Here is a 14335-nt window from a genome sequence, read left to right as displayed (position 1 = left end):
TAGCGTGTCGACTCACAGTAGTATCAGAGCTATAACCCCACCTGGCCATGTTTTATTTGGTTCAGCCGTGTCCGGAGCCCATTGCTAAACTTCCATGTTGGCCAAAGTAGACGGACTAAAGATAGCTGTCGCATTAATAATATGAGATAGAGGCAAGCTACACGTACGGGCAAAGCTCTTATCGATGCGTCCGCTGCGTGACACGAAGTCATCTAGCCACCTTGCGCGCGCAATAAATGGGCGAGTCGCCCGTTTCTGTCGCACTAAAGATGTGTGACTGAAACAGGTTCAGTACGCTCTACGACTACGCGTCACTAAGAGGACATCATTAACGCGCATCCTGAAAACTAGGGCATCGCGCATGCGGGATATTGTAGGTACATGATCCCGTTCAGTCACTGACCGAGGGCTATGGGTCTTCTCAATTAGGGCAAACCTGAAGATACCATGTGGCTCTCAATCCAAATCCTTGGATCCAGCTGGTTTTCTTAATATATTGTCATAATAGCACAAAACAAAGACGCCCAGGGGAGTCAGGGTGTGGCAACTTCCCCTCCTTCCTGCCTCAGATTGTCCCACCCAAAATTTTAATTTAAAAGTGGTTATAAACACAAAAGAAAATAATTTAAAGTCAATTAGAATAGAAATAAGGAATAAATCATATATAAAGCTTAAATACATTGAACACTATTATAATTACAATTATTATAGGCAGTACTATGTCATATGATCTATATCATTATGGCCCTCCCTGCGCATTTGCTTGGCAACACCCTTGCTCTTATTTCTCAAGTGGATTAAAAAATCGTTTACATCAATCATCAGTTACTTAAACACAAATAACCAGAGCAAGTTTCTAAGCTGTTTCTTTTCATTGACAGTATGTATACATTTAACGAGCAAGGTAATATATTTTATACTTAAATGTTCCTCAAAAGCTTCAAAGGAAAGTAAGCTTTCTTTAAGTAAGCTACAACCAGATATCACATAAGAACAATAGAAGACAAAGGAAGGACAATTTTTTTTTTTTAAACCTACATAATGAAATTTAATATTAATTCCGAATTGTACTCAGCTCAGTTGAATACACTTGTGTATTCAACTCATTTCAATAAGATCATTGAATCACTGTAATATCACTTATGTTCTTGCTATACAAATTTAATGGAGGTCCAGGGGCAATTCAATGAAATATGACCACCAAATATGTTGCCAAAATCAAGAAATGAAATCAATAATTATTTTTTTACAATGTATCACAGCTCACTCCTTTGTTCTAAAAAAAATTAAAATCAAATAAAATTTTATGAAAAATTACGCAAATCAAAATGAAAAGAAGAAATAAATCAAATAAAAATAATTAAAGTCCCTAATAGCTAAATAAATTTGACTTACATGAGAAGATACACATTTTAGTCTCAATGCAGGTGTGCAGCTTCCGGTACAGCTCAGCCTCAAATAAATCTAGTGCACAAGTCCCTGCACCTGCCCAGTTACAGTATTGATTTGCAGAAAGCGCACTAAATCAATACTGTAGGTACAGAGTGAGCGAGTGCATCATAACGGCTCTCCCTCATACCAAATATGACATGTACAATTACTATAGTATAAAGTGTATGAATGCTGCACAGTTGCACACAAAGATGACAAAGCACACATTTGCTCAACATTAGACAGATTTTGTAAGAAAGATCTATGAACACATTACATATTTTAAATGCCTGATTTTTTAATAAGATAACACAATTCCTAATAAATTATGACATAGTTCAAGTTTTAAAAATACCTCCACTGGTGAGTCTGGACCAAAGACTTACCTTTGTACATAAATATGTATACAGTTCAGTAAGAAAACACACACAATGTAAACGCGAATGCAAAAATATGCAAAAGAAAAACAAATACATACCTCGTGAAATTGGGCTTCATCTCCATTTTGGAAAAGCTGACCGAGCGCAAGTTCATTGCGCTGCGCGTCTGACAGGAACGACTGGGATTCTGCGCCGTCCGATCTCCTGTGGTGCAGCCTCACACCTCCCGTGTATATCGGAGTAGCTATCTTAGGCGTGAACACATTATCTTCCAGCCTATCTAGAAGCGGCTTCGGGATATCCTCTTCGAGAGATGGGTCGCCGTCTGACATCACACGAACAGAACAACTACACAGTCATATCCGGAAAACTGCCGCTTGAGTTTATTTATTGTTCACCACTATTTTGAAAGATATCACTTCAATTCCCGTAATATTCGTGTGATAATTCACTGCACGACTGGTTTTAATAGACTATTTATGAGTAAAAGTGTCCGCAAAATGATTAATTTTGAGGGCAGTTTAGACGAAAAACAGAGCAACTGCAGAGAAATAATGAGATGAATGAAATGAAGATGAATTTTTCACGATTCTGCGAATCTGGTGATTTGATTTTTTCTGTCGACTGTCATAGCTGTCGCTGTCAACATCAACAAGTATATTTATGTCAATGTCAATATGTCATGCAGGAGTCCTGTTCATTTGCGTTCTTTTACCTCGATTCGCATTTTGATTAGGTACTAGCTTCGGCCCGGGAGGGAATTTCGAAATAAAAAGTACCCTATGTGTTATTCCAGGTTATATTCTACCCGTGTACCAAATTTCATAACAATCCGTCCAGTACATTTTGCGTAAAAGGTAACAAACATACATAATCAATGTAATGTTCTTTCTTATTTCGCATTTATAATTTTAGTAGGATTGTTAAGTGCAGAGTATTTCTAAGAGAACACTTTTATATGTTTACCTTTATATATTTTTCTCATATCTATGCTTGACACTAATCAATAATCTTAGCCAGGGGTAAGTGATTAGTGTATATAAATACGTTCTTCCCGTTATTCATAAAAAAATTATAATTTAAGCCGCCAAAGTATGGTACAGTCTACCACTTTTATAAGTTACACCGTGTAATTTTTGTACGGCGAGAAAATATTTTAGCTAATCAGAGCGCGCCACGTTTCTGCGATCAGAACTCCGCCTTTGGCGTACGCGTACGCGCCATGTCTGGAGTCCGCGCTGTCGCGTCGTACGCAAAAATCATTGATTTTTATTTTATTTTAAGACTTATGTCCTAGTAAAATGGTCGTTATTTTATTGAGTTTGTATTCGGTTTGATTCGGCGGTAGGACGCACTATTCTGCGCCGTCGAATATTGCCGATGTAACTTATAAACGTGGTAATACTGTAAGTCACTACGCACTTTATAATATTTGACATTGACAGAAATAGACAAAACATACTTTAGCTTTAATGTTTCAACTTTTTTATGAACAACAGGATAAGTCTGGAAAAGCCGTGGACAGGCACTGTTTAGTGTAAAATAAATTGACAAAATGATCACTAGAGTGGAACTTAACTTAATAGTTATTATGGGTTCGACATGGTACGAACTTATTTAACACGTATACGTATCAGAGTACGTAGCGCGCATAGAAGATTTTAAAAATTATAATATGGCAATATATTTTGCCACGCCATTGGTGAGCTGTCAAAAACGCCTGCCCGACTGTCTTGTCGGCGGCCGGGTTCAGCAGAAATCGTAATATTGATAGGTTGCCGGTGCGGCGTCAATTCATTTTTATATTGATTGAATATTTATGTGAAGAATTAAAAATTGTATTTGATAGAAGAAGCATCCAAGATGACCGTGGAGGTGCAGAATAAGGCGAAGCTTTTTCGGCTCTCGCCCGACAAACAACTCACATTCATAAAATTGGCTGTTTTATCAATGGCAGCTATTTTATGTAAGAATTTTCAATATTTTACCACAAACATATGTTATCACGGATTATATATGTTATAATCCGTGGTAGCAACTTTACATTTTCTTTCTGTGTCTCATGTTTTTATTACTTACGTGGTCCTAACCACGATAAGCCATGTCCAGCAAATTGCTGACTTCGGTACAATCTCATCGTGTTTTTACATACTCTTTGGTGTTTTTACACGCACCTTCTTATTTTTCATAAATGTACACTATGTTGTTGCTATAGTTATAGAAGTACAAACTTAAATTACACTGACAGCACAAGCAGGAGATACATTTATTTAATATATACTTATGCAGTTAGCCTGCACCCGGAACAATCTACTATTATGTTTGCCACTGACAACATTGCACTCGTGATTTGCCAAGAAAATTAAAAAAGGTAGCGGCAACAAGTAAAAAAAAAAAAAAATAGCATGGAAATAAAACTATAGAATTTCCAATCAGCCTTATATAAAAAGCTGCCGGTCTATCAACAAATAAATAACATTACCCAAGACTTTGGTATGATATATTCAAAGATCCAAATCATAAATTGATGTGAATAATAAAAAAATGAGTTTTTGGATTTTAATTTTAAAAAATGTTTATTTTCAGCATTTGCAACAAGACTTTTCTCCGTTCTGCGGTTTGAGAGTGTGATTCATGAGTTTGATCCATACTTCAACTACAGAACTACTCGCTTCCTCACACAAGAAGGATTCTATTCGTTCCACAACTGGTTTGATGACAGAGCATGGTACCCATTAGGCCGTATTATTGGAGGTAATCAATATATGAGTTGTTAATCATATGTTCGAAAAAATAAAGATGGTCAAACATTATGAAAGCTAGATAAGTTTATATTAGAGATCACCCATAAGGCTGACATGGTCACACAAAGTGCACTGAAGCCTTGTTAAAAATTTAGAAAAAAAAATAATAGATTGGTATTCTTCTTCAAAATGTCATTCTTTTGGTGAAGTCATATGTAATGAAACTAACATTAATTTTCTTATCAACTTTAATAAGAGTAGATTTTGTGAATGCAATCCAGCTATGGTCATAATCAAGGAATGTAGGTTGGCATAATGTGCCAAGTTTAATTACCAACTAACATTACAGGCACCATTTACCCTGGCCTGATGGTGACCTCTGCCACTCTGTACAACATCATGCAATATTTGAATATCACCATTGACATCCGAAATGTGTGCGTTTTCCTTGCACCATTCTTCTCCTCACTGACGACCATTGTCACATACCTCCTCACTAAGGAACTCAAGGTTTGTGAAAGGTTTTATTGATAGAAAGTTAAGAATTGATGTTAGTAGTTTAAAGGAAAAATAAAATTATACAAAACTTAAAATAAGAGCAAAACACTCTTCATTATTACCATATTTGAGCAATTTCTGTCATACAGAAAATTACTTGAAAAATAAATGCTATGTCTAATGGTTGGCTGCCAACCATTTGTATTATAATTTTTTGTAAAGAATCACAGACAATTTTAATTGAAAAAAGACTTGTAGGTCTTTCATTGCTCTTGTCATCATTATCATTTCTTTGCCAAAAACATATTTTTTTTTTGCAAATGAATGTAGTATCTGTACCTAGTTTACAAAGTGCTCTCTATACCCATATAATAAATAATAGGAGTCCGTCACTTGAAATATTTTTTAATTTCATAAAAGTTTTAAATAAAAGATAAATGTGGCAGGACGAAGGAGCAGGCCTAGTGGCCGCGGCCATGATCGCCATAGTCCCCGGCTACATCAGCCGCTCGGTCGCCGGCAGTTACGACAACGAAGGCATCGCCATCTTCTGCATGCTGCTCACGTACTATTTCTGGATCAAAGCGGTTAACACCGGAACTATCCTGTGGGCGACTATGACCGCACTGGCTTATTTCTACATGGTAAGTTTTATTCTTTCTCCCTTTCTCATATGAGCGTCTTCCCGGTTTCTTACTCTGCCTGTAACCACCGGAGTCTCTTACTTTTTCTTATCAACTTGGCCCTTTTAATGTTTAATTAAAACGGTCAAAAAATAATTTGTTTTGCTACAAGTGTGAAAATTTTGAACGTGCAGAGCTGAGTGCAATAATAAGACGAGTATGTAGTATATGTGCCATAGTTACCACTACACTATGTTTTATACCACATACTATGTTTTATAGTATATTTAAAATGTTCACCCGTCACATGTTTATTCAATGTTTTACATATATACATAATAAACAATTAGTACTGTATTCCTGATTGACTTACATAGCCATTACAGTATTAACGTTGACTGTAATATTTCGTCAATCATAGATCAAACAGATGAAATCTTCACATCCTATAATCTTTATGGTTACGTGGACTTTTGCTGTTTCATACAAAGTTAATCTGAATTATATCTAAAATTGAGTTGGATAATTTTTTATTCTATCTCATTACATGAGGACGATATTTCACATATATAACTCTTTATTCAATAATATTGCTATCTCTTTCGTAAGGTTCCATGCAATGAAAGAGATAGGACAAAGAATTTTGTAAGTGGAATACCATAAATGAAAGACAATTTATTTGTGTTATGCATGCTGATGGTCTGACGGAAAAAGTAGGAAAGCAGTCCTTTCCGATGCTCAACTGCTGAGGAAATAACCAGGAACGCGCTCAGATGAGAGTATTGAAAATAGTAACATTTTAATTTTGTCTATGATTCTTTTGTCTTTGGTTTTGTTTCCCGCTCTCTCTCTGTGTGTGCTTATTGATGAATACACGTACTTCAACACCTCCAGACCTTTAATTAATTACCCCTCTATATTAATTACAGTCCTACTAATAAAATAAAAATAAATAAATATATTAGGACAAATCACACAGATTGAGCTAGCCCCAAAGTAAGTTCGAGACTTGTGTTATGGGATACTAACTCAACGATACTATATTTTATACAATTACATATATAGATAAACATCCAAGACCCGGGCCAATCAGAAAAAGATATATATATATATATATATATATATATATATATATATATATATATATATATATATATATATATATATATATACTACTGAACTGATTTCAAAAATTATTTCACCATTAGACAGGTACATTATCCAAGATTGCTATAGGCTATATTTTATCTTAAAATTCCCACGGAAGCGAAGCCTCGGGCAACGTCTAATATAATATATTTTTATAAAAATGTAATGTAAATTTCTCAATAATAAGTGAATGTAATTCTTCTTTTGAGAAATAAAGTTCTTAAACCAAATAAAAACGTAATATTTCTATTTGTCACATTCTTAGGTATCATCATGGGGAGGTTATGTCTTCCTCATAAACCTGATACCTCTACACGTACTGGCTCTGATGCTACTCGGCCGTTTCTCCAGCCGAGTGTACGTGGCATACAGCACTCTATACTGCGTGGGGACTATCCTCTCTATGCAGATACCGTTTGTAGGCTTCCAACCAGTGCAGAGCTCGGAACACATGGTGGTGAGTGTAATATCAATCTTACGTAATGGTAATAAGGTGTATATAGTATTGCTTGGCCGATTCTTTTGAGTGTATGATGTGGCATATAAAACTTTATAGAGTGGTTTGAGAGGTATTAACTATATCAATACCAAATTTCACAAAAAGCGTGAAGATGTAATAAACTCACTTTCGCCTTTATAATCTATACTATTACTATAAAGAGGTAAGTATTTGTGAGTTTGTATGTTTGAGGCGGGTAATCTCAGAAACTACCGAACGGATTTCAAAAATTCTTACACCATTAAAAAGGTACATTATCCAAGATTGCTATAGACTATATTTTATTTCAAAATTCCAACAGGAGCGAAGCCTCGGGCAACATCTAGTACTTTATAATATTAGTGGTATTGTACTTCGATCATTATTATAACGAATGTATGTATTCGAGAATGAAGAGGAAGGTAACTTTATTATATTTAAGTATTTAGTAGATCTATAGAAACCTCGTTCAATTTTGGACTTAGTCAATTAGAATGTAGTCTTCACGAGTTAAAGTTTGTAAAAACATGAGCAGGCGCTGGGCACGTTCGGGCTGTGCCAGCTGTTCGCGTTGTCTCAGTTCCTGCGCGCGCGCCTGGCGCAGGCGCACTTCGAGCTGCTGTTCAAGGCGCTCGTGTCCGCTCTAACCGCTACTCTCGGCTCCGCGGTCGTGGCGCTCACCATCACAGGTTACATTTGTTTATTTATTTCGTCTTAGGTAATACATGGTGTAAAGTAAATAAGGTCAGAACACATACACGAATTCATACAAATTCAAGGATATTTCTCTTTCTCATCTTTGTGGTTACATTCGGAACTGTGACGTCCGAAAACCCAGGTCTTGCGTAAAAAGTACATTTTGAATATTTTAGCTATGATTTTACAACCGGCTGACTGCCTGACGTCGTCGGAGTCTTCTTTGGATATGCTATTGTTGTTTTTGAGCTGTTAAGGCTATTTTCTCGCCATTTCCAAGCACATATAAGAATGAAAATAAACTAATACCTATATGTATAATGTGTTTTGAATTGAGGTAATTTATGTTGTGGAGATAGAGACCTGACGACTGACATCGGCTTCTTTCATCGCAAGCGGAATCGCGAGCCAAAACTTATTAAATTACATGTCACATGTAATAAACGCGAATTCACTGCAAAGTCGCCTCTATCACCGCGGCATAGAGCTTTAGTTCGCGCTCCGCTCGCATACTAACGTCACCACTCTACTCAATACTCTTGGAATTGCAAACAGAGAGCGAAGTGCGGGTTTACATTTCCACTTCTCACCATCGAATCGATTCGAAGTGTGATGCAGCGAACTATGACATTGCAGTGTGTTTGTCGTTGCGTCACATTGGCGCGATGTGATTGGTTCGCTGTGTTTCATTTCGAATATATTCGATGGTGAGAAGTGAAATGCTAACCAGCACTTCGCCCACTAAAGGTTTTCCTAAATCGAATCCAATCGATTTCATCATAAATTATCGAAATCACAGCCGACTTTGCGGTATTTTAGTAAGTTTATCGAGAAATTCAAGGTTTATTTAGTAAAAAGAATGCACATATGTCACACACGATCAGTCACTCACTATAATTTACTTGTTACAGGAAAGATATCGCCATGGACCGGAAGATTCTACTCTCTGCTGGACCCGTCTTATGCCAAAAATCACATTCCAATTATTGGTAAGAGAAATGTATTAAGAATTTTTAATCACGCATAACTTCGCAAAACAATTCTATAAAATTTTAATTTAAAACATTCCATTGGGCAAATTATATTCAACCCAAATAAAATGAATACAATTTCCTTGTTTTAAGCTTCTTGAACTAAACTTATCCATTTATCCAAACTCAAATTGGTCGTGTGCTGTATATGCAACCAAAAATGAACCGTATAGTATTCGCTTTAGCATCGGTATCCGAACAACAGTCTCCTTAGCGTCGGCACATCTAAGCATCAGACGACAATGAAATTGAACTTTCAATCAAAAATGAACCTTATTACGTTGACTACAACGTCGGTATCGGAGCATTAGCCTACGCTGCGAATTGTACAATAAAAAATGAACCTTATTCCGTCGTCCACAGCGTCGGTATCGGAGCATCAGCCTACGTCCTGGTCGTCATTCTACTTCGACCTGCAAGTGCTCGTGTTCCTGTTCCCGGCCGGCCTGTACTTCTGCTTCAGCAAGCTGACTGATGCGAATATCTTCATCATTCTCTATGGAGTGCTCAGCATTTACTTTGCGGTGAGATATATACATAGATTAAATCTTTATTGCACCATTTATAGTTAAACAAAAATGAGAAAAACTATTCCTTTCAGCCAAACATACATTATATATTATAATATACATTAAGGCTAATTGACAACAAATGAAAGCTCACTCTAGCAGTCCACTGATGCCTGGCCCCGGGCACTAAACACAGTTTAAGTTTTGCGACGGTGCAAATGTTGACAATGTAGTCAGGCTTGTCACAAAATATGATATACATGATTATGTTAAAATCTCCTAACGTCCTAAAGCGTGAGGAGCTAAATCAAGTTATATAAACGGCCCCTCCACGCCCCTTTCAACCCCCCACGCTCTAGGACTATAGGAACCAGTATACGCGTACACATAAACTTCTGAAATTCTGAAAATCTCTTTATGATGAAATCGCGAAGCTTGAGCGCGTCGAGGCGACGTCGAGTGCCAACCGTACTCCGTCGTGTCCACGCAATGATTTATACACTTTGATCGCTGACTACCGACTACCAACCTAACAAAACTAACGAAAAATGACCAATTTTACAAGACCTTCATTTTGTTAATATTCGTAGGGGGTAATGGTCCGTCTTATGCTGGTTCTTGCGCCGGTTATGTGCATAGTATCGGGTGTGGCCGCCTCGAGTTTGCTGTCGCAGCACGTGAAGAATTTGGAGCCGCCCAAACAGGAGAAGTTGGAGAAGAAGAAGAAACATGATAACAACATGGTGTTTAAGACGGAGGTATGTGAAGGTTGTCATAAGAAATATAATGTGAATTCAAATTATATATAAGGCACAAAAATAAAGTATGAGTCTTTCTTTATTCCTGAGTTTCGAGAATTGCGAAGCGCTTTTACAGTTTTCCAAATAATTAAATTTATAATCAAACTTATAACAAGATAGTCGAATACTTTCGGCATCCATTATGCACCCCGTGCAGGTGGGGGTAATGTTCGTGGTGGTGCTGGGCTGCCTGCTGACGACGTACGTGTTCCACTGCACGTGGGTGACGTCGGAGGCGTACTCCTCGCCCTCCATCGTGCTGTCTGCGCGTGCGCACGACGGCGCGCGCATCATCTTCGACGACTTCCGCGAGGCCTACACCTGGCTCAAGATGAACACCGCTGAGGTTCGTGTTTGTATGTCTGTTTGTCCTCGTTTCATGTCCGAACGGAGACAACGGCAGCTTTCTCGGATGTGATGCAAATTTTAAACTAAATTGGTATAAGAACATTGAGATTTAAATCATCCTTGCAAACAACGCCATCTGGCATTAAGTTCATATTTTTTGGTCCTTTTCCATCTTATATCCATATTTTTTTTGTAATTTTGTGCAATATTTTTTTTTTTTTAACTTGTTAGTAATTTAATATTTTCTATTTATCTTCTTTTTGATTGTGAATTTACTAGTTTTCCAAAAAAATAAAATGTTTTAATTTTGACTTCAATTTTAAGGATGCAAAAGTGATGTCATGGTGGGACTACGGCTACCAGATAACGGCCATGGCCAATCGGACTGTCATAGTGGACAACAACACGTGGAACAACACCCACATCTCCCGCGTCGGCCAAGCAATGGCCTCCTCTGAGGACAAGGCGTACGAGATCATGAGGGAGCTGGACGTGGACTATGTGCTGGTCATATTTGGTGGTCTGGTCGGGTATTCATCTGATGGTAAGTAACTACTCCCATAACTACAGCGTCTGGCAAGCAATGGTTTCTATTGGGGTACAATTTGAATTTCCCTCTGGAATTATATAATTGGAAATTTTGTCTGTTGTCCCAAATGCCACATTATTTTAGGTGGACTTTTGCATCAAAATTTTGAAGCATATATCTTCAACATATCAAGTTGACATTTTGTATACATTAGTATATATGTATAATGTATGACGAGGAAACTCTACAATGGTTTACTGCATGAGTTTGACTTTTTGTTTCGAATGCAACAAGGTCTCTGACGACAGAAAACATACTTTTATGGTTCTCCTAAAGATAATATTTGGTGAAAAACTTGTATTAACATTAACTTTTTCTCGCGACTTCGCCCGCATGTATTTTCCCACATTAAACAAAAGCCTATTTTTGAACGTGATTCTTTAACTATATGCACACTAAATTAGGCCGTGAAAACGGAGCACACAACGCCGCTCTATATATCTATAATATGAATACGGACGTAATTCGCTCAGACATAAACAAGTTCCTGTGGATGGTGCGCATCGGCGGCAGCACGGATCGCGGCGCACACATAAAGGAGGCAGACTACTACACGCCGGCGGGCGAGTTCCGCGTCGACGCGGACGGTGCGCACGCGCTGCTCAACTGTCTCATGTACAAGATGAGCTACTACAAGTTCGGCCTCGTCTACACCGAGGGCGGTGAGTGCTCACTGCTTTCTTTTATTGTTTACTAGTGAACCACGTAAATGACAAATTTCATAGATTTAAGAAAATTCACGAGTATACGAGACGAAAAAATAGTAAATCTCGTAATTAATAAAACTGCCCAATTAAAGTGACATTTTAATCATAGTATTTTGTTTATTTAAATACCTATATGCAAGTGGGCAAATAAATATTGATATCCCCAGGTCGTCCGCCGGGGTTCGACCGCGTGCGCGGCGCGGAGATCGGCAACAAGGACTTCAACCTGGACGTGCTGGAGGAGGCCTACACCTCCGAGCACTGGCTCGTGCGCATCTACAAGGTCAAGCCGCTGCCCAACCGCGGCGGCTAGCGTCTTCGTCACTCACTCACTCACTCACTCACTCATGAGGCCCTAGTGCTACTTTGCTAGGTAAACCCACACTAACTCCACAGAGGGCGAAGTGCGGGTTTGCGTTTCACTTCTCACTATGGAACCAATCACATTACGGTGTGGTTGTTACAATGGCGCAATGTGATTGGTTCGCTGCGTCTCCACTTGGAGTCGATTCGATAGTGTGAAGTGAAATGCAAATCCGCACTTCGCCTTATGTAACAACAGTCTGTCTATAAAGTGAAGAAAATAAATGAATAAATGTCCTCTTAGTTGACAACAATGGGCCGTTATTCATTTTAAAAAGTTAAAGTATGTTTTGTCTCTTTTTGTCAATGTCAAATAATGTAAAGTGCTATAGTGACAAAACTTTAGCTTAAAGTATAGAGTCGTCCGATTCTAGGACTCATATTACCTCAAGTTAAAGTCCTATGAGACAGGATTAAGTCACAATAAACAATATTCTTCCTAAATAAATGCCGGCCTGGCACGTATGACCATATCTATTGGAATTCACAAAATACACAAGTCTCAAAATTGTCGCAAAAATAGATATGGTAATAAATCTAAATGCCTATTTCACCGCTTGCTGATAAAGTATCAGATATCCTAATGTAACATATCAAATTAAAATCTGTGTTTCACAAGTGTAAGATACAGCTAACCGGCATATAACATCAGGCAAATTTATTACAAAATTATATTTTATCAGAAAGTGGTGAAACAGGTTCTTATAGTTAGATAAACTTTATGATAAAATAAATACTGTTTGCCACAGTGTTGTCGAAAAACCGTGATATTATAAAAGTATGTATTTATTTTATATAACCGGTTTTCTATAATGAGTCATGAGTTTTAAATGATATGTATGAGGGTTTTTGATTCGCCAACGTTTTGTATGATATGGTCACAGTTACTAATTTTTAAGATGTATGAATAGACTGAATGAGTCTTAAATAGACTTATATGAATATGCTAGTAAACGTCGACCTATAATTTTATTAAAATTTCAAATTGAATTATCCTAAACCTAAACAACTTATTAAAAACTAGATTAATTTCCATTTACACGATTTGTTTTTACATAATTAGATTTTTTATTTTCCCATTACCTACGAAAAATTTCTATTGTTTTGAAAATATGAGATGAAAATATTCTGGAATCAAGTGGAATTGATTTTTTTATCTCATTATTATTTTTAAGAATGCGTGTCTGACATATATATAACCAAACCAAAACAACTTATTCTGTTGTATTTTTAAATTCAACATCTTCGCTTAATTTGCAGAAATTGTTATTAAAATTACTATGTTGTTCTCTACGATTAATATAAATGCGAAAGTTTGGATGTGAGTGAGAAATTAAAGGTTAAAGTCAATCATACAAATTGCATGGATTTAATTGTAAGTAGAATATAAACCGGAATAGCACATATAGGATACTTTTTATCCCGACATTGCCACGGAAGCGAAACCCCGGTATCAAAAATATTTTTAAAACTAAGAATACTGAAGGGCACATTATTTTTATTTTTGTTTTAATAGTGAATCTTCTAATTATTATTATAATATGTGCAATGCTTGTTGTTGAATCCACAGACAATTTCATATTGTTTAAAATTCAAATGTCTTGAAAATACAAAATAGACTGAAATATTTCATTGCACTACTTTTTTAATAGAATGTATTTATAAGAGTAGATGTACTTAAAGCGAATACACATCTACCTCTTAAGTGTAAATGCGCACAACTGTTCACAATACTTCCCCTTGTATGGTAAATCTGTAATGTTTGAATTCATGACAATTTTAATTGTTAATTTTAATTTATCTGTCACAATGTATAAGCATTGAAGTTGTAAAAATTCATTTTTTATTTTTATTGTAATAATAAAGTTTATGAATACTTTTATATTGGTCTTTTTTTTAAATCGTTGGATCCCAAAGTTCGCTTTCCTACTCTTCTCAATTTCAGACGATCGTCGGCATCATTAGGTAGTAGTCAAAACTTATATAATT

At 36.7% G+C, this 14335-nt stretch overlaps 2 protein-coding genes across 9 annotated transcripts in view; one reads left to right on the top strand and one right to left on the bottom strand.

Annotated features, from left to right (window-relative positions):
* Window positions 1–2421, bottom strand: part of subdued — a 37632-nt gene extending 35211 nt beyond the window's left edge. For 2 of the 8 annotated variants that reach the window (XM_053744674.2, XM_053744675.1), the window contains exon 1: window positions 1910–2421. In XM_053744674.2, the coding sequence (XP_053600649.1) occupies window positions 1910–2143 (234 nt within the window). In that variant the 5' untranslated portion in view covers window positions 2144–2421. Of the gene's footprint in view, window positions 1–1395; window positions 1426–1909 lie in introns of those variants that run through there. The other 6 variants (XM_053744677.2, XM_053744676.1, XM_053744684.1 and 3 more) reach the window with 5 other exon arrangements.
* A 1116-nt stretch (window positions 2422–3537) lies between these two features.
* Stt3A (Catalytic subunit 3A of the oligosaccharyltransferase complex) lies at window positions 3538–14228 on the top strand. The gene is made up of 13 exons (XM_053745145.2): window positions 3538–3777; window positions 4398–4565; window positions 4905–5065; window positions 5500–5697; window positions 7091–7282; window positions 7839–7992; window positions 8911–8988; window positions 9394–9554; window positions 10130–10297; window positions 10497–10685; window positions 11012–11231; window positions 11750–11938; window positions 12151–14228. The coding sequence occupies exons 1-13, from the start codon at window positions 3675–3677 to the stop codon at window positions 12294–12296; spliced, it is 2127 nt and encodes a 708-aa protein (XP_053601120.1). The 5' UTR covers window positions 3538–3674; the 3' UTR covers window positions 12297–14228.
* Window positions 14229–14335: the final 107 nt, after the last annotated feature.

This window comes from Plodia interpunctella, chromosome 5 (genome assembly GCF_027563975.2).
Source record: "Plodia interpunctella isolate USDA-ARS_2022_Savannah chromosome 5, ilPloInte3.2, whole genome shotgun sequence".
In the NCBI taxonomy this organism is placed as follows: Eukaryota; Metazoa; Arthropoda; class Insecta; order Lepidoptera; family Pyralidae; genus Plodia; species Plodia interpunctella.
The sequence above is the reverse complement of the archived record's forward strand: the minus strand, read 5'-3'. Positions and strand labels throughout refer to the sequence as shown.

Excerpts from the sequence above, each read along its gene's own strand:
- Stt3A (XM_053745145.2), top strand. The coding sequence starts at position 3,675 with ATGACCGTGGAGGTGCAGAATAAGGCGAAGCTTTTTCGGCTCTCGCCC. Across the intron at positions 7,993-8,910 it reads CGTGGCGCTCACCATCACAG|GAAAGATATCGCCATGGACC; the intron begins GTTACATTTGTT and ends TACTTGTTACAG. Across the intron at positions 11,939-12,150 it reads CCTCGTCTACACCGAGGGCG|GTCGTCCGCCGGGGTTCGAC; the intron begins GTGAGTGCTCAC and ends TGATATCCCCAG.